This window comes from Dromiciops gliroides, chromosome 4 (assembly GCF_019393635.1).
Source record: "Dromiciops gliroides isolate mDroGli1 chromosome 4, mDroGli1.pri, whole genome shotgun sequence".
In the NCBI taxonomy this organism is placed as follows: domain Eukaryota; kingdom Metazoa; phylum Chordata; class Mammalia; order Microbiotheria; family Microbiotheriidae; genus Dromiciops; species Dromiciops gliroides.
Window position 1 is genome coordinate 277,224,423 of NC_057864.1, and position 19,025 is coordinate 277,243,447.

The window sequence follows — 19,025 nt, forward strand, 5'->3', positions numbered from 1 at the left end:
CACATAATAACATTAATCCTATTTCTGCATTAGTCATGTTATAAGAGAAAAATCAGAGCAATGATGAAAAACCTCAAAATAGAAAAAACAACAGCACCAAAAACAAAAGAAATAGTATGGTTCATTCAGCATCTATACTCCTCAGTTCTTTTTTTTTTTTCCTTGGATTTGGAGATCCTCTTCTATCATGAGTTCTCTGGAACTCTTCTGTACCATTGCATTGGTGAGAAGAATATAGTCCATCACAGTAGATCAACACTCAATGTTGATACTGTGTACAATGTTCTTCTGGTTCTGCTCATCTCACTCATCATCAGCGCACGCAAGACCCTCCAGATTTCTCTGAACTCCTCCTCCTCATCGTTTCTTACAGCACAATAGTATTCCATTGTATTCATATACCACAACTTGTCCAGCCATTCCCCAATTGATGGGCATCCCCTCAACTTCCAATTCCTTGCCACCACATAAAGAGCAGCTATAAATATTTTTGTACATGTGGGTCTCTTTCCCCTTTCCATGATTTCTTTGGGGAAAAGACCCAAAAGTGGTATTACTGGGTCCCCAATTATGTTTTAATCTAGTTTGGGCCATATTTCTAAGCCACATACAGCCCCTGACCACATATTTGTTATCTCTAGTCTAGATATGACTTGCTAGATATGATTATACATATGACTGACCTCTGTCTAAATACAGAGTAAGTCCATGTGCTGAATAAGCCCCCGACAATATAGGGAAAATATATCAATTGGACCAAATTTGTCACTTATGTGCCAGTTGGGAAACCTTGTACAGAGAAACATAAGACTCACCAAATTCCCAGAGGGGCTAGGAAACTGCTACCCCAAATCTCAGGCTTATTCTCCAGTCAATTTGAAGGAGGATTTTTTTTTAAAGTCCCTGTCACCTAGTCAGAAGGTAGTGATAATATCCCTTGCTTTTGGAGTGCATTCAGGCATTCCCCTATTGTGATGGTAAAAAGGTCTGTTGCAGCTGAAATTACCTAAAATTACCTTAATCTTACACTGGGCAGGTGACATTACATTATAAAAACAAAACAAAACAAAACAAAAAACCTTGTACTGTTGTGGCTTAGGAATTATATTGTCCAATTTGTAAAGCAGCCACAGATATAGATATGGGCAGAAACATTCACAAATACCCTCTTAGTGCAACTGAAAGACTTGACTCTTTAAAGAGAACAGTCAGATTAAAAAGAAATTTTTTTAATTAAAAAAAAAAGTCAGATTTCATTAATTTATATGAGGAGTCAGTGAAACTGGGCACTCTTTTTTTTTTTTAGGAGATTTACTTAGCCATAGAAGGTATTCATCAAGGATAGGCATTATCCTTAGGATTATTAAAAAAAAAACTTTATCTATATTTGCTAACTTGAGTATATTTTGAAGAGATGTGATCCAGTCATGCTGACTTGTAGCATGCATTAGAATATGAATTCTGGCACCTTTGAATTACGGAAGAAAAACTCCATACTCTGCATTTTAAGCCAAAAACTGTCAGAGGAATTTTATTAATATATAAGCATTTCTGTTGAGTGGGAGGTCCAGACAGACAGAGTTCTGCCTACTAATCTGAATTCTCTTTGGTTTTTATTATTATTATTATTATTTTTGGTGGGGCAATGGGGGTTAAGTGACTTGCCCAAGGTCACACAGCTAGTAAGTGTCAAGTGTCTGAGGCCAGATTTGAACTCAGGTACTCCTGAATCCAGGGCCGGTACTTTATCCACTGCGCCACCTAGCCACCCCCTGAATTCTCTTTGTAATCCAAATGACTTCCAAATTATATTTCATAGTAAAAATGAAACCAGACAAAATTTTTGAGGAAAGTCAAACAAAAACCCATAGTTTTCATTTAGGGCTTAGGGGTTTCCCAAACAGAATAATAATGTTCTTTCTGAATCTGTTTGCTACCTCTTTAACCATTCCTTCTAAAGATCCCCTGTTTCAATCTTGTCGAAGGAGAATAGAGGGATACCTCTGAACTGAATTAAACAAAAAGCAATTGGCTCTCCTAATTTGGTCACCAGAAACCAGACAAACTTTGTAATGATCATAATCTCAGGCATTTATATTCTTCCCAAAAACTGACAAATTCTGTTCATTGATTAATCAGGTCTTTGATTCAAGTGAGACCAAGGATTTTAAACTAGCACACTGCTCATAATATTACTGCCACAAAGTGATCTATGGTTAAGGAATAGATCCTTAACTAAACAGGGGAGAAATGAGGTGACCATAAAAGACAAAATAGAAAACTTCAACAAGATGAAATTTTAAAACTCTTGCATAAACAAAACCAATTCATCTGAAATAATCAATAAACAAACATCTATTTAGTACCTAGTATATGCCAAGCATTGAGCTAAGCTCCAAGAAAAAAGAAAGAAATAACAAAAACAGTTCTTTGAAAAAAACCAAACAGTTCTTGACTTCAGGGATCTTACAATAGCTAATGGAGGAGATGATCTATAGATACAAACAAAATACATAACATGGAGAAAAGGAAGAATAAAGTTAAAGGAGAAGGCATTAGCATTGGGAGGACCATGAAAGGCTTCTTGCAGAAGGTAGCTTTTGAACTGTGTTGAAAAAAGCCAGGAATTCTGAGAATCAGAGGAAAATATTCCAGAGCATGGTGGAAACACTGACGACAAGAAGAGAAACCGAGTGGGATCAGGGGAAAGCCTTGCACCAAATATCTCTAATCAGTCTGATATACAGGATATATAGGAAAATGATACAAATATATGAAACCAAGATTCATTCCACAGTAACAGATAAGTGGGCTAAGGATATGAACCATTTTCAAAAGGAGAAATGTGAATTATCAACAACCATGTAAAAAGCTATGAAAAACCATATGAAAAGTGTCTATCACATAGTAGGCAATTAATACATGTTTATTAAATGACTGAGTAATAATACAAGAAAAGCAAATGAAAACTACTCAGGTTTTACCTCACACCCATCATATTGGTAAATGTAATTAAGACAGAATTAGTTAATGTTTGGAATGGTTGTAGGAAGACAAACTCATAAATATACAACTGTTCAAGAAAACAATTTGGCACTAACAGAAAAATTATTAAACTTTTCACAGCCTTTGACTCACTACTTTGATCCTACTACTAGGCATCTATAGTTGATATCCTCAAGCATAAAGACAGAAAGGTCTTAAATGTACCAAAATCTCCATAATAGCACTTTTAAAAGATAGGTTCAAACTTGAAAAAAAGTGGAAATCCATCAACTGAGGAATGGCTAAACAAACTGTTGTAAATGAATATAGGATTTCACTGGTAAAGGGAATTCCCTGGATGAACAATTCCCTTTTACAAATGCAGTTTCAAAGACTCCTTCTGTGCAATTTATAGTTTTAGAGAATTTACCTAAAGTTATGAGAAGTTAAATGACTTGATGAGGGTCATAAAACTGGTATGTGTTAAAGGGAGGACTTGAGCCCAGGTTTTATTGGCTCCAATGCCAACTCTCTACTATGCTATACTGCCTCTTTTAAAGGATTATTGAAATATTATTGTGCCTTAAGAAATGAGGGATCAGGAATTCACAGAAGTATGGGAAGACTAGTATGAACTAATGCAAAACAAAGGAAAATGACTAAAGTAATTGTGGTAGGAGCAATATCCTAACTTCTCTCTTGCTGCAAGTTATTTTTCCTTAAAAGGTACTGAGACATTACTCAAGACTTGGATTGCTCAGGGGACTGAAGGGCTGTTAACTTTCTCATCTTCTGAGTCTAAGAAGCCACAAAGAGCTTGGAGGATCTCGGATACTTGGCTGTTGAATCCCAATGGGAGCTTTTTACAATAAATCAAATCAAGGGATTCTCAGTGTCTATCTTTGATAAATATCTTGTTGCCATGACTAAGTAAATCTCATTTTGTTAGCTGTAACATTCTACAGTTAGGAACCATATTGTTCCAATATCAGATTTAAGTAAATTAGGCTCTGCCCAGAACAATTGGCATAATCTTGTAGCATCAGAACATGATGAGATCACTGAAGGGAGGGATGAACAGTACACAGGAAAGTAAGCAGGGATTGGCCTTTGTGTATCTAGTGGTGGTTTTGGTGATTTCTCTAGAAATTTGGTTGCCAACTGTAAGCTCCTTGGAAGATTAGAGTAAACTGTTTATGGCCATTCATTAAGAAGATAACAATGTGAATATGCTTTGTCCTTTAGAACTGTACCTTGAAGATAATTTAGGTAAACTGTGTTTTAGGGCCTCTAGCACTATTGTACCTCCCCATTCTGGTAATTTAAGTTCTAATAGGTGTTTACCTTCAAAGCAACCTAGAGAGAGGGTGGCTAGGTGGCACAGAGGATAAAGCACTGGCCCTGGATTCAGGAGGACCTGAGTTCAAATCCAGCTTCAGACACTTGACGCTTACTAGCTGTGTGACCTTGGGCAAGTCACTTTAACCCTCACTGCCTTACCCAAAGGAAAAAAACAACCTAGAAAGAATCAGATTTTCCAAATGGAGAGACTTTCCCCTCATTAGAAAAGGACAAATTCAGAACAACTAGTAGCAGCTGAGCCCTTGGCAGGGCTAGTTGTTTTTATATTGCTAACGTCATCATTACCCAATTGCTTGCAGGAAGCATACTTTTCTTAAAAAGACCCTACAGCTTTAAGAGACTTACATTTATGTAAACTGTTCCAGTACAGCTGAACCAGCAGTCCTCAATCTTTTTTTTTTTTTAGTAAGGCAATTGGGGTTAAATGACTTGCCCAGGGTCACACAGCTAGTAAGTGTTAAGTGTCTGAGGCCGGATTTGAACTCAGGTAGTCCTGAATCCAGGGCCAGTGCTCTATCCACTGCACCACCTAGCTGCCCCAGCAGTCCTCAATCTTACAAATAGTATGTGGACCTAGCCAAATCAATGAAGAATAGTATGAGAGAATTCAACATTGAAAACTATGGAATTTTAGAATTTTGAAAACTATTTGAGGGTTTTTTTGTTTTGTTTTGTTTTAAATTGGTAATTTAAGAGACCAACCATAATTTTACCACGTTGATTTTGTGATGATTCTTTGGTGTAAACCATTGGAGGAGGTACTTGAAAGAACAATGCTAAATTCTTCCCAAGGAACTAGAGACATTTCTGGAACTTGGGATATGGATATATTTGCCAGTTGGAATCCATTTAATTAGCTGGGGACAGGAAGAGTGCTGCATCAGTTCTTTTTTAAAAATTTCCAGTTTAAGCCCCAAACTATAAACTACGAACAGTAACACTCTCTCTGGAGCTTCCAATGAAGGGTCCCTGAAGACTGCAGAACTCAGATACCCGAAGCATTTCTTCAACTGCATCAGAAATGACTACTGGGGCAACTAGGTGGCACAGTGGATAGAGCACCGGCCCTGGAGTCAGGAGTACCTGAGTTCAAATCTGGCCTCAGACACTTAACACTTACTAGCTGTGTGACCCTGGGCAAGTCACTTAACCCCCATTGCCTCACTAAAAAAAAAAAAAAATTTTAAAGAAAAAAAGAAATGACTACTGCTTACCCGTTTGCCTTCAGGAATCTCTGGCTTTGTTGCTTATTGTGCCGCTCTGTATTTTTTCCCCTACATAGGAAAGCCAAGTCAACCAGCAGTAGTAGCATAAGAATAGTATAGCAATGTACACAGCAACATTCTGTCCAAGCATAAGGTAGAAAAGCTCAGGCCCTACTAGAATCAGTTGTCCCATCTGGGCACAAGGGATAGCAGTTGACTCTGCTATAGTAGACAGAAGGGAGAAATTAATAACATTAAGTGCCTAATATGTACCAGGCACTATGCTTAGCACTTTACAAATATTATTTCATCTGATCCTCACAACTTTAGGGTGCAGGTCCCATTTTATGGCTGAGGAAACTGAAGATGGAGGTTTAAGTGACTTGTCCAGAATCACATAGCTGACTTGAGACTGAACTTGAACTCACATCCTCATGACTCCAAAGCCACCACTCCACTCCATTGCTCCACATAGCTGTAGTGTTGGCCTTGAGTCAGTAGACAAAGATTTGTACCTTAGTAGTAGTAGATGGTGGATCACCTCCCAGCAGCAGTGGCAGAAGAGTGGACACTGGTATTTGCAGTGGCAAAAGGCAGGCCCACCATAGCCCACAGCTTACTGTAATGTAAAACTTGATTGGCATTTTGACATTGCTGCCAGTACAACACCCAAGGATCCTTGTATATCTCTTCCCCAGGGAGAGGCTAGAGGACCAAGGGGTGGCATTGTTGAGAGGGAGTTTGTTCTTGCCAACAAAGGGAAGGTAAAAGTATCTATCAAACACACACACACACACAAGGAGTTGTACTTCAGAGGTCTATCATAAAGTAAAGATTGTATATTTGACCCTGTCCTATCCCATGGACCTCTCAGGACCTGGGAGGTCCTGGCTGACGGAGTAGGGTGATGGTACAGGGCAATTTGGTGACTAGCCAGGAAGTATCATCATCTTTGCTGTAACCTTGATGCTTCTGGTGTTCTACTGATTATGTCACCTTTTTTACACTGAGACCCACTATGAACTGCAAAGATTTTGCATCTTTAACCACATGGACCTGATCATTTAAACCTAGACATGGTCCTTCCTGGAAGTCTCCCTGATTTAGTCACTTTTTCAGGAAACTATTACATTGTTTGTTTTATTATGTTTCTTTGATTTTAATTTTTAATCTTTTTCTGCTACCATATTAGGCTTCTTGAATATCAGAGGTCAGCGTAGAACAGTAATAGCCCTAAAGTCATTTAAGTGATAGAAGGTCAGTCAATTTATATTTATTAAGCTAAAAACTTAATAAAGCTTAAGGAGCTTACCACAAAGAGATGAACTGTGGGAGGATTAATAAAGCAATAGCTTTACCTCTCCATTCAGGGTTAGACTAGTTTTTCCTTATAAAGTATTGAAATATTCTTTGAGACTTGGTTAGCTCAGAGGACTAAGGGCTCGGACTGTTGACATGACTTCCTCATCACCTCAGTACAAAGCAACCACAAGTTCTCAGATATTCCACTGCTGAATCCCAATATAAATTTTGTTCAGCTGAGTCATCTCAAGTTGTTCTCAACAACTATCCTGGATGAATAGCCTTCTGCTAAGGCTAAGTAAAGCTCCTTTTGTTAAGATTTGAGTAACCTATGAGTTCTCATTTTGTTCCAAACCTAAACTGTCAGGGAACTGACCTGTCAGTTAGACCAGAGCAGTAATATAAAACAAAAAGAAAAGGCAGTCAAATGCAGATTAATTTCACTGAATAATCATGGTACCTAAGAATGGATTATGAAACTTGGTACCCCACTGGGGAGTAAATATTATATAGTTATTTTATATTATTATTTGTTTTGTTGTTGTTTTGCAGGACAGTGAGGGTTAAGTGACTTGCCCAGGGTCACACAGCTAGTAAGTGTCACGTGTCTAAGGCTAGATTTGAACTCAGGTCCTCCTGAATCCAGGGCCAGTGCTTTATCCACTGTGCCACCTAGCTGCCCCATGAAGTATCCTTTTTCATGGAACAGAAAGGAGGCCACTGTTACTGGACTGAAGAATATGTGGTGGAGAACAAGGTACAAAAAGACTGGAAAGGTGAGGGGTTTGTGGGGGTTAATTTATGAAGGGCTTTGAAAGGCAAAAAGAGGATTTTGTATTTTATCCCGAAGGTGATAGCTACTGGAACTTATTGAGTGAAGGGTGGGGAGAATCTTCAATTTAGGAAGATCATGTATGTTGGCAGTTGAATGGATTGGAGTGGGGAGAGACTTGAGGCAGGCAGACCCACCAGCAGGCTACTGCAATAGTCCAAGTGTGAGGTGATAAGGGCCTGTACCAGGGTAGTGGCAGAATCAGAGGAGAGATGTTACAAAGGTAAAAATTAACAGGCCTTGGCAACAAATTGGATGGGGAGGGGAAAGTGAGAGAGAGTGAGGAGTCAAGGATAATTAATACATAGATTACAAGGCTGGGGGACTGGCAGGATGATAGTAATAGAGGAGTTTGGAAATGGGGAAAGTTTAGGGGGAAAGATAATGAGTTCACTTTCCTACATTGTAAGTTTAAGATGTCCCCTTGGCATTCACTTTAAATGTCTGAAAGACAACTGGAGATTTGAGACTGGTGGTCCATAGAGAAGTTAGGTCAGGATGATTTGAAAAATCAAATAGATAGATTTGAATCATTTAAAAAGCATCCAGTTTATTGGATCCAGCACTAGATTCTTCCTGCAAAGTACCCAATAGCAATCACTTTCAGTTCATTTTTTCCTCTTCTACCACAGCTTGATTTTTTGGTATGCCTCAAAAAGTTAACCCCGGGGCAGCTTGGTGGCACAGTGGATAGAGCACCGGCCCTGGAGTCAGGAGGACTTGAGTTCAAATCCGGCCTCAGACACATGACACTTAACTAGCTGTGTGAACCTGGGCAAGTCACTTAACCCCCATTGCCCCTCACAAAAAACAAACAAACAAAAAATTATTTGGGGAAGCTAGGTGGCACAGTGGATAAAGCACTGACCCTGGAGTCAGGAGGACCTGAGTTCAAATCCAGCCTCAGACACTTGACACTTACTAGCTGTGTGACCCTGGGTAAGTCACTTAACCCCAATTGCCTCACTTAAAAAATAAATAAATAAAAAGTTATCCCTACTAAATTTTTCCCTTTAAATTTATGCCCTTAGTGGCAGCTAGGTGGCACAGTGGATAAAGCACTGATCCTGGATTCAGGAGGAGCTGAGTTCAAATTCAGCCTCAGACACTTGACTCTTACTTGCTGTATGACCCTGGGCAAGACACTTAATCCCAATTGCCTCACCAAAAAAAGAAAAAGAAGAGAAAAGAAAAAAATTTATGCCCTTAATTTTGTTACTTCCTGTAGCAGCCATTACCTGAATTTTAGCTACCTGTAATTTTAGCCAATAGCTTTAGTTGGCAAAATCCCAAGATGTGTTATTAAAGGGTTGGCTGTCAAACATCTAGAAAAAGAAATGGTAATCACAAAATGCCAGCATTGGCTTCATCAAGAATAGGGCATTCTGGGGGTGGCTAGGTGGCGCAGTGGATAAAGCACCGGCCCTGGATTCAGGAGTACCTGAGTTCAAATCCGACCCCAGACACTTGACACTTACTAGCTGTGTGAACCTGGGCAAGTCACTTAACCCCCATTGCCCCGCAAAAAAAAAAAAAAAAAGAATAGGGCATGCCAAATAATTTTATCCCTTGTGGCAGTCATTAAATAGGTAGATGGGGAGTGAGATAGATCAGTTTCGCTGGATTTTAAGAGCCCTCTGAGGTTCATTTTGATTTGAGTGTCTGTGAGGCAGGTTTATTTTCAGGTTGGTGCCCAGACTGGGAGCATATGAGGACTTGGAGCTCTGCTCACCACCTGAATTGGCAGAACCTCGTGTTCTGATCATGGCCTCTCTCATACCTGCTTTATAGGGAGGCAGAGCTGGGTGTTTGGAGAAAAGGGGCTGGGTTGGGCGTGGTGAGGGAGGGAGAATTTTTGTTTTGAAACCTGCTTGGGGGGCAGCTAGGTGGTGCAGTGGACAGAGCACTGGCCCTGGATTCAGGAGGACCTGAGTTCAAATCCAGTCTCAGATACTTAACACTTACTAGCTGTGTGACCCTGGGCAAGTCACTTAACCCCAATTGCCTCACCAAAAAAAAAAAAAAAAAGAAACCTGCTTGGGTTATTTTACTGTTTTAAAAAGCTTTGTTCTGAATCTTTTAGCTGTCAAAAAAAAAAAAAAGTCAGCCTGGGAGCTGGTTGCTAAGAAACAACTGCATTTCAATTACTGGACTATTAACATAAACTGTGAAGCTCCAAAGGTCAAAAACTAAGGGAGCTGGGAGTTGTTTACCTCCCTTATTCTAATGTCTGAGGTCACAGGAGGAATGCTGGACTGTTACACTCAATAGAATATGTTTTTGTTAATTTTACAATTTATTTCCCTTTGAAAACGAGGCCTAACTACATCTAAGATATTCAGATTATCCCACTTTTGGGGGTGTGGAGTGGGAATTAAAATCATCTAAAATTTAATCTGAATGCCCAAGGAAGATGACTACCCTTAGTGCAGTGTCTAGCACATACTAGGTGATTCATAAAAAGTGATTGAATTCAATTCAATACAATCATTAAATTCACACTATATACAAAGCCCTGTGTTTAGGTTCAGCCCATACAAAGTTTAAATAAGACTCCTGAACCCTCTCTTCACTGAGTTTAAGGTCTACCTGAGGCCTAGGATACAAATGTATTATGGAATCAATGCCTTAAAAAGAGAATAAAGCATGAATAAGGCACTATATACAAGATCAAAGAGAGAAGGAAAAGCCACTTAGGATCATAGACCATAGACATAAACTGCAATGGGCTGGGGCAGCTAGGTGGCACAGTGGATAGAGCACCAGCCCTGGATTCAGGAGTACCTGAGTTCAAGTCCGGACTCGACACTTACTAGCTGTGTGACCCTGGGCAAGTCACTTAACCCCAATGGCCTCACCAAAACCCAAAAAAACCCAAAACCGCAATGGGCAATTGATCCTGAGCTTCAAGGACCTTAAGAGGTCATCTAATCCAGAAGTATCAGATTGTTTGGGCCCACAACTCTCCTGAGTGTGACCCAAACCAGATTAAAATATAATTGGTAGGGGCAGCTAGGTGGCCGCAGTGGATAGAGCACTGGCCCTGGATTCAGGAGGACCTGAGTTCAAATCTGGCCTCAGACACTTAACACTTACTAGCTGTGTGACCCTGGGCAAGTCACTTAACCCCAATGGCCTCACCAAAACCCAAAAAAACCCAAAACCGCAATGGGCAATTGATCCTGAGCTTCAAGGACCTTAAGAGGTCATCTAATCCAGAAGTATCAGATTGTTTGGGCCCACAACTCTCCTGAGTGTGACCCAAACCAGATTAAAATATAATTGGTAGGGGCAGCTAGGTGGCCGCAGTGGATAGAGCACTGGCCCTGGATTCAGGAGGACCTGAGTTCAAATCTGGCCTCAGACACTTAACACTTACTAGCTGTGTGACCCTAGGCAAGTCACTTAACCCCAAATGCCTCGCAAAAAAAAAAAAAGAAAAGAAATACATCCCAGTGAAATATCCTTTCCTACTAATTCCCCCAAAGTATCAAATTATGCCTGCTTTTGTTCTTGGTATTCTTATGATGGACATATTGTCTCTCACATTAGAATGTAAATTCCTTGAGGGTTAGGACTGTTTTGCTTTTGTCTTTTTATTTCCAACACTTGGCGGAGGGCCTGGCCTATCCTTCTTGACTGTCTCTGTAGCCTTTGGTACTGTACATCATCTTCTCCTCCTTGATATTCTCTTCTGTTTAGGTTTTCAAGATCCTGCTTTCTCTCCTGGTTTGTCCTCCTACCTATCTGACCCTTCTTTCTCTGTCTCCTTTGCTGGCTCTTCTTCCAGGTTTGCATTTAACTATGGGTGTTCATCAATGAGGAACCTCTTTTCTTTGGTCTCTGTACTATTTCACTTAGCAATTTCTTTTACCAATAGTATACTGTTGTTGTTGGGTTTTTTGTTTGTTTTGCGGGGCAATGTGGGTTAAGTGACTTGCCCAGGGTCACACAGCTAGTAAGTGTCAAGTGTCTGAGGCTGGATTTGAACTCAGGTACTCCTGACTCCAGGGACAGTGTTTTATCCTCTGTGCTACCTAGCTGCCCCATCCAATAGTATATTGTTAACAAATGCCCCCCAGGCCCATAGAGGGATCTGAAATGAAAGAATCCAATACACCAATTAAATGCATTTATTATCTGAGAAAAGGTTTGCTGAAGAGAGAAGATCCTATAAGGGAGCAGAGAGGGAGAAAGAAATCTCATCTACTCAAAGGTGAGAGAAAAGGAGCAAGATAATATAGTTTCTAGAGGCTTTCGGAGGGGTAGTGAGGTTTAAGGGAGAAAACATCTGTTGACATAAGCCAGGGAGTAAGGTATTTGGAAAGTCCTGAGTTTTCAGCTGCTGCTCAAAGCTGCTCTTAAGGAGCTATTCAAGGTTGGTCTGGCCTCTATAGCCACCCCCAACTTCATCTAAAGTTCACTTCACAAAGGATCACTGGTATGTCAAGCAGCTTTGAGCTTCAGGAATCTTTCTAATTAGCTGGTTGTTATAGAACCCTATTGTCCTGCTCCCCTATGAAGAAGGGAAGTTCTAACATAGTATAGTCCTTACAGAACTCATGTCCACAATACCAATCTCTTGGGCCTTTTTTATTTTTCTTCTTCCTCTATATCATTTCATTTGGTAATCTCATCAGATCCTGTGGTTTCAAAAGATGATTCTTAGATTTATTTGGCCAGCCCTAACTGCTCTCCTGGCCTCCATTCTCAAATTTCTACCTGTCTATTGGATGTCTCATTAACATAATAAACTTACCATGTCCAAAACTGAACTCAATACCCTTCCCCCCAAACCCTCCTTATCTTCCTAACTTCTCTATTACTGTAGAGGGTACTGCAATCCTCCCAGTAATCCAGACTCCCGACCTAAGCATTATTGAAAGGTCTGAGGAGAAGCTAGATGGTGCAGTGGATAAAGCACTAGCCCTGGATTTAGGAGGACCTGAGTTCAAATATGACCTCAGACACTTGGCACTTACTAGCTGTGTGGCCCTGGGCAAGTCACTTAACCCTCATTACCCCCAGGCGGGGGAGAAGTTATGTTGACTCAGTGATCCATAATTCCCACTGCTGTTTGGTGATCAGTACTGGGAAGGCTTAGTTGGGGGAAGGCTCAGTTAAAGAGAGAAGGGGGCTGTCGCTCAGTCCCCAGCTCTTTGTTATACCCCTACTGGGAAATTGATAAAGCACTTGCTACTGCTACCTAAGGTAGGAACTGAGATGAAAGGCCCTTTTACCACATGGACTTATTTGAATTGTCTTTATCTCAGGAAAGTTACCCATAAAAGCTACCCCCACCTTGAAGCCATCAATTATTCCCCGCCCCCCCCCTTAGCCTATCAACTTGTTGCTACCTTGATTTACTTATAATAAACCTTTTAATTCTCTTTGTCCTGAGTTTTGCCTTGTAAATCAGGGCAAAAGCCCAAACAAGAATTTTCCTTCCAACAAGCATCATCCTCCCCCACTTCCCAATCAGTTGGCAAATCCTGTTATTTCTTCCTTCACATCTCTCAAATTCTCCCTTCTCTCCTCTTACACTGCAAACACCTGGTCTAGGCTCTTATCACTTCAAACCTGCAATAACCTCATAATTAGTCCCTACCTCAAGTCTCTCCCATGCCAGTTCACCTTCTACTCACCTAGCTATAAGACTGCTCTTACTAAATTAAAAGTTTGGGCATGACACCTCCCTTATTCAATCAACTCCAGTGGTTCTCTATTATTACCTCCAGGATCAGATAGGAAATCCTCTTTTTGGCATTCAAAGCCCTTCACAACTTGGTCCATTCCTACCTTTCCAGTTTTCTTACACATTACATAATTTCCTCCCTCCACCTTTGAAACCCAGTGACACTGAACTTGCTGTTGTTATTCACACAAGATATTCCCTCTCCCTACTCTGGGCATTTTCACTGGCTATCCCCAAACCCTGAAACTCTCTCCCTTTTACCACCTCCTGACTATCTTTATTTCCTTTAAATCCCAGCTAAAATTGCACTTAATGCAAGAACCCTTTCCCAATCCCCCTTCATGCTAGTGCCTTTGCTCTGTTAATTATCTCCAATTTCTCTTGTATATATGTAATTAAGAGCTTCTTAAACCTTTTCCACCCACAACCCCTTTAAGCCAGAGAAATTTTTACACCACCCCAGGCATATAGGTATATAAAATAGGTATACATAACCTTTTACTGTCGCCAAATTTTTTGCAGCCCCCACATTCAATTACATGACCCAATATGGGCTCGCAACCCACAGTTTAAGAAGCTTTGACCTAGTTTATACATGTTTGGTTGTATGTTGTCTCCCCCACAAGACTATAAGATCCTTGAGAACAGGGACTCTTTTATGTTTCTTTATATTTCACAGGTTTAACACAGTGCCTGGCACATTTTGTTTTTGTTGTTGTTCAAAGGTGTCCAACTCTTCATGACTCCATGGACCATAGTATGACAGGCCCTTATGTCCTCTACTATCTCTTGAAGTTTGTCCAAACTCACCATAGCTCATAGTTTCAATGAGCTACACAAGCCCCTTCCACCAGGGACAAGGCAGTATTGAGGAGGGGAACATAGTAGGTCCCTGATACATAGTAGGTACTTAATCTGATAGGAGAACCAGGAGAGAGTGGTGTCCCAAGGTGAAGATCCTTATCACCTCATACTTGGTGGTGATTGTCCTTTATTCTAGAAGAGGACCAAAATCACTATGTTGGAGTCAAGGTACAGTGTGTCCAACTGTGGCTGATCAGACCAATAAGATCTCAGAAGGCTCTACCACCGTTTTGGCACAAATAGTCCTTATGAACATTTGGAGTGGAAATGTCTTTAAATTTACACTTTGCTCATGGAAGCACAATGCCTTCCATGATGTTGGCATGCCATGTGGTCCTTTGGGAGTGTCTCCCTTGTCACAAAATCAATTCATAGAGACTTTGAGATTATCCTTCTTCTGACCTTCATGTAGGTGCTTGCCTTGTGTAAGTTCTCTCTAAAATAGTCTTTTAGGCAACTGTACATTGGGCATTCAAACAACATGGCCACTTCATCAGAGTTGTGCTCTCTGCAGTAGAGTTTGAATGCTTGGAAGTTCAATTCAAGAAAGGACCTCAGCATCTGGTACCTTATCTTAACAGGTTATCTTCAAAATCTTCCTAAAACAATTCAAATTGAAGTGAGTCAATTTCCTGGCAAGGTGCTGGTAGACTATCCAGGTTTCACAGGCATACAACAATGAGATCAGCACAACAGCTCTGTAGACCTTCAGTTAGGTAGGCAGTCTAATATCTCTTCTTTCCCACACTTTCCTTTGGAGCCTCCCAAACAATAAGCTAGCTCTAGCAAAAAGCCAGCATCACACTTTATAAATGCTTATTGACTAATGGATTTTAGTAGGTATTTAAGAAGCACTCATTGATTTATTAATGTGGAAAAAAGTGAGCTAGATATTGGTTTAGAACCACTGTTTTGAGCTACCAAATGCTATAAGGGGCACAACACTGGATATTTTGGTTACCATAATAAAAAGAGTATAGAGTATAGTATAGAGGGGGTGTGTTTGAGAGCTGGATTATATTCTTTATGTCACCTGGAGCTTCCTGCACCATTGAAATCACAGTTCCAGTCCCTATTCTTTATGAAAAGCAGGATGCTTGATGGCATAGTGGATAAAGCACTGGGCCTGCAGTCAGAAAGACCTGACTTCCAGTCTGGCTTCAGATACCTTCTAGCTGTGTGACCCCAGTCAAGTCACTTAACCCCTGTCTACCTGAGTTTCCTTAACTGTAAAATTAGGATCATAATAGCATGGTTATTAGGAGAATCAAATGAAGTAATATTTGTAAAGTCCTTAGCACAGTGTCTGACATATAGTAGATGGTTAATAAATGTTCATTTCCTTCCCTTCGCTCCGCTTTGTGAAAAGAGAACAAAGAAAACATCTAATTAATGAAAACCCAACTTCAGGTATGGAAACATCTGCCCAAAGTATGACAATAAATCCTCGTTAATTGAATTTTATTTGAATGGTAGCGAAAACCTGCCTGGCCCTGATTAGCCTTTTGCCTTATTAAAAAATTCATAAATAGACCATGGGAAAATCATCTTCTTTTATCAGGGATTACAGGTCACAGTGTGGTAGACCTAATGTGGCCTTATAGTTCATGTAAGGAGCTTGGGCATGGAAATAATTATGAATTCAAATGAGGTTACACACCATCTGTGTTTCTCTTCTGGTTTTAGTGTTACCCCAGGCGGTTACCCACTTTGAAGAGCTGGTGAGCATGGCAGAAGCACTGCTTAAAAGAGGAGGAGCTCATTCTGCATCCAGCCTTCATTCCCAAGACATCTGGAAGGCTGCAGGAAATACTTTACCAGATTCTTATTCTACAGTGGGTAGTAATTCCAATTCACCTCTCTCCTCAAAGGTAGAGGAGGAAGAGCATCCCATTGATAAAGAGGTTAGTTAAGTGATATGAAATGTCAATCTCTTGAATACTAAAATATAAAAACTGATGAATGGCTATAGGATAAAGAGTATTTCTTTAAAATTCAATGACAGGGGGCAGCTAGGTGGCACAGTGGATAAAGCACTGGCCCTAGATTCAGGAGGACCTGAGTTCAAATCCAGCCTCAGACACCTGACACTTAACTAGCTGTGTGACCCTGGGCAAGTCACTTAACCCTCATTGCCCTGCAAAAACAAACAAACCCCCCCCAAAAAAAATCAATGACAAATTGACATTTAATCATTTGATTAATATTGTGAACCCCTAGAGCTACCTTGTCTTTCTCCTCTTTTTATATATTCATAAAAATGTTAAATATAGTAAGTGAGGCAACATGACAAGGTGTGCTATAGAACCAGCTTTGAAGCCATGAAGACCTGGGTTCAAATCTTACCTCTGAAACATATTTGCTGTGTGACCCTGAGTATCCTCTACATGTACTAAGTAGCTCTCTTAGACAGTAAGTAGCAAAAGAGGTGCCTACAGATCTGAATGGACAGAGAGAGTTTCTTCATCTGGGAGTTCTCTATACCAATGAAAATCACATGTCTAGTCCCTAGCCTGTCAAATGTAATATTTTTAAAGGGATGGGCAGCTAGGTGGCGCAGTGGATAGAGCACTGGCCTTGGAGTCAGGAGTACCTGAGTTCAAATCCAGCCTCAGACACTTAACACTTACAAGCTGTGTGACGGGGGCAGCTAGGTGGCGCAATGGATAAAGCACCGGCCCTGGATTCAGGAGTACCTGAGTTCAAATCTGGCCTCAGACACTTACTAGCTGTGTGACCCTGGGCAAGTCACTTAACCCCCATTGCCCCGCAAAAAAAACAAAAAACAAAAAACAAACCCTTAAAACTAGCTGTGTGACCCTAGGCAAGTCACTTAACACCAACTGCCTCACTTAAAAAAAATATATATATATATATATTTTTTTTTTAAAGGGATGTTGCTATTTTGTTTTGTTTGTTTGTTTGTTTGCAGGGCAATTGGGGTTAAGTGACTTGCCCAGGGTCACACAGCTAGTTAAGTGTCAAGTGTCTGAGGCTGGATTTGAACTCAGGTCCTCCTGAATCCAAGGCCAGTGCTCTATCCACTGCGCCACCTAGCTGCCCTTTTTTTTGTTTTGTTTTGTTTTGTTTTTTGCAGGGGAGATGTTGCTATTTTGTACAGTACAAATAACCACAGTAGGTATTGTGGATAGAGGGACAACCTTGGAGTCCAGAAGAGCTTGGAGTCCTGCCTCTGACATATACTGGCTCTATGACCATATGTCTCTTAGCTAAAAGTCAACTTGTCAGTTTCCCTGGCAACTCTAAGACAATCAGTTACAGAGAACCCTGATTTTCATTGGTAAAGGAACTTTTCACACTAGGACTCTCATCCAATGAAATCAAAGGTCCAGTCTTTGTCCTGTGCCCAAGGAAGAAAAAAAAAAGTAAACATAATTAAGAAAAGTAAAGATTCAGTCAAAAAGAAATGATTGTTTTGTTAAATTTCATTAAATATTAATATCTACAAATTGTTTTATTTTTCAGTTCAAGATTGAAAAATGGCAGATTGCCCTTTGCAACAAGAGCAAGCCTCAGAAATTTATAAATGATATAATGCAAGCACTTTATACCAATGAATATATGGCAACACATAGCTTAACAGGGGCAAAATCCTCTTCTTCTAAGGAGAAAACAGCAAAGCCAGCTATGAATCAAAATGAAGTCCAGGAAATCATAGGTGACAATAAGCTTTCAATATTCTTATACTAAAACTCAAAGTGATATTTTAGAAACTCTTTTTGTAGGCATGATCTAATTACTTAATCTTTTGTAGTCCTTAATTTTCAAATTTGTTATTACTTTATTAGATTAAAAAAAAATGTCTTTGTTCCAAAGATGTCATTTCACTTGTAATTTCATTTTTATCACTTGCTTTGTTTCTTCCAGGTACTCTTGTAGTACTTGAGGCCAAGTAATTTTTTAAAAAATTCTGAGGCTCTGTGTGTAATCATGGAGTTACTCACTTCTGTATTTGTCTCTTGAATGTCTCTTTATCCATTATATTTTTTCATAGTGTTTGATGTCTTCTGTTTACTCATATCTAGATCCTTAGTATTGACTTGGGACTTTGTGCCAAGCCAGGATCCACCCTTTCCCACATTCTTAGATTGGAGTTGGGCCTTATTTGTCCTGACCTCAATGACCTGGCCTCCTTCTACTAACTTCACTTCTGCTGATGTGTCTGTGCTCAAAGGACAGACAAGTTTCAGGTCTCCCCATATTGTTTGGTTTCAAACCCCTGCAGTCTTCAAAGCCTTTGAGTGTCTCAGGTCACATTTCTTCAGATTCCAAGCACTCCTGTGCCAAAACAAAAGGAGAACTGATGGCTCCTGGCTCAATCTGTAGTCAGAGCAGTCAGAGTGCTGTGGTTTTCTAATCCCTACCCCGGGACTTCCCTGTCTCCTCAATACAGAGTTCTACAGGTTTCAGTGCCCTCCCATGCCTCCTAGGTCAGAGGACTAGAGACTTTCATCTACCCTGAAAAATGGTAAAGTGGTCAAAATGATGCCTGACCCATCAGGTGTCTTTCTATGTAGTCCTTACCTGGATTATAGCATTTACTATAGTTTCTCTATGGATTTCTTGATCTTTTTTCAATTTGGTATTGATTTCTCCTCCCTGGGACCTTACATAATACCTTATTAACCAAAAGTGCCACAATTTGAAATTCCTAAAAGCTTGAATTGTTCAAAATGTGAAATAAAAAGTTCAGTGAGCCATTTAATAACCTGTGATTATTTTTCAATTTTTTTCACCTCTAACAGAGCCCAAAGAAACA

General features: G+C 40.1%; 1 protein-coding gene across 8 annotated transcripts in view; it reads left to right on the top strand.

The window, feature by feature from the left end:
• Positions 1-19,025, top strand: part of BEND6 (BEN domain containing 6) — a 112,711-nt gene that overhangs the window by 69,181 nt on the left and 24,505 nt on the right. For all 8 annotated transcript variants that reach the window (XM_044004468.1, XM_044004463.1, XM_044004465.1 and 5 more), the window contains 2 exons: positions 15,932-16,149; positions 17,732-17,924. In XM_044004468.1, coding sequence (XP_043860403.1) covers positions 15,932-16,149; positions 17,732-17,924 — 411 coding nt within the window. The remainder of the gene's footprint in view (positions 1-15,931; positions 16,150-17,731; positions 17,925-19,025) is intronic.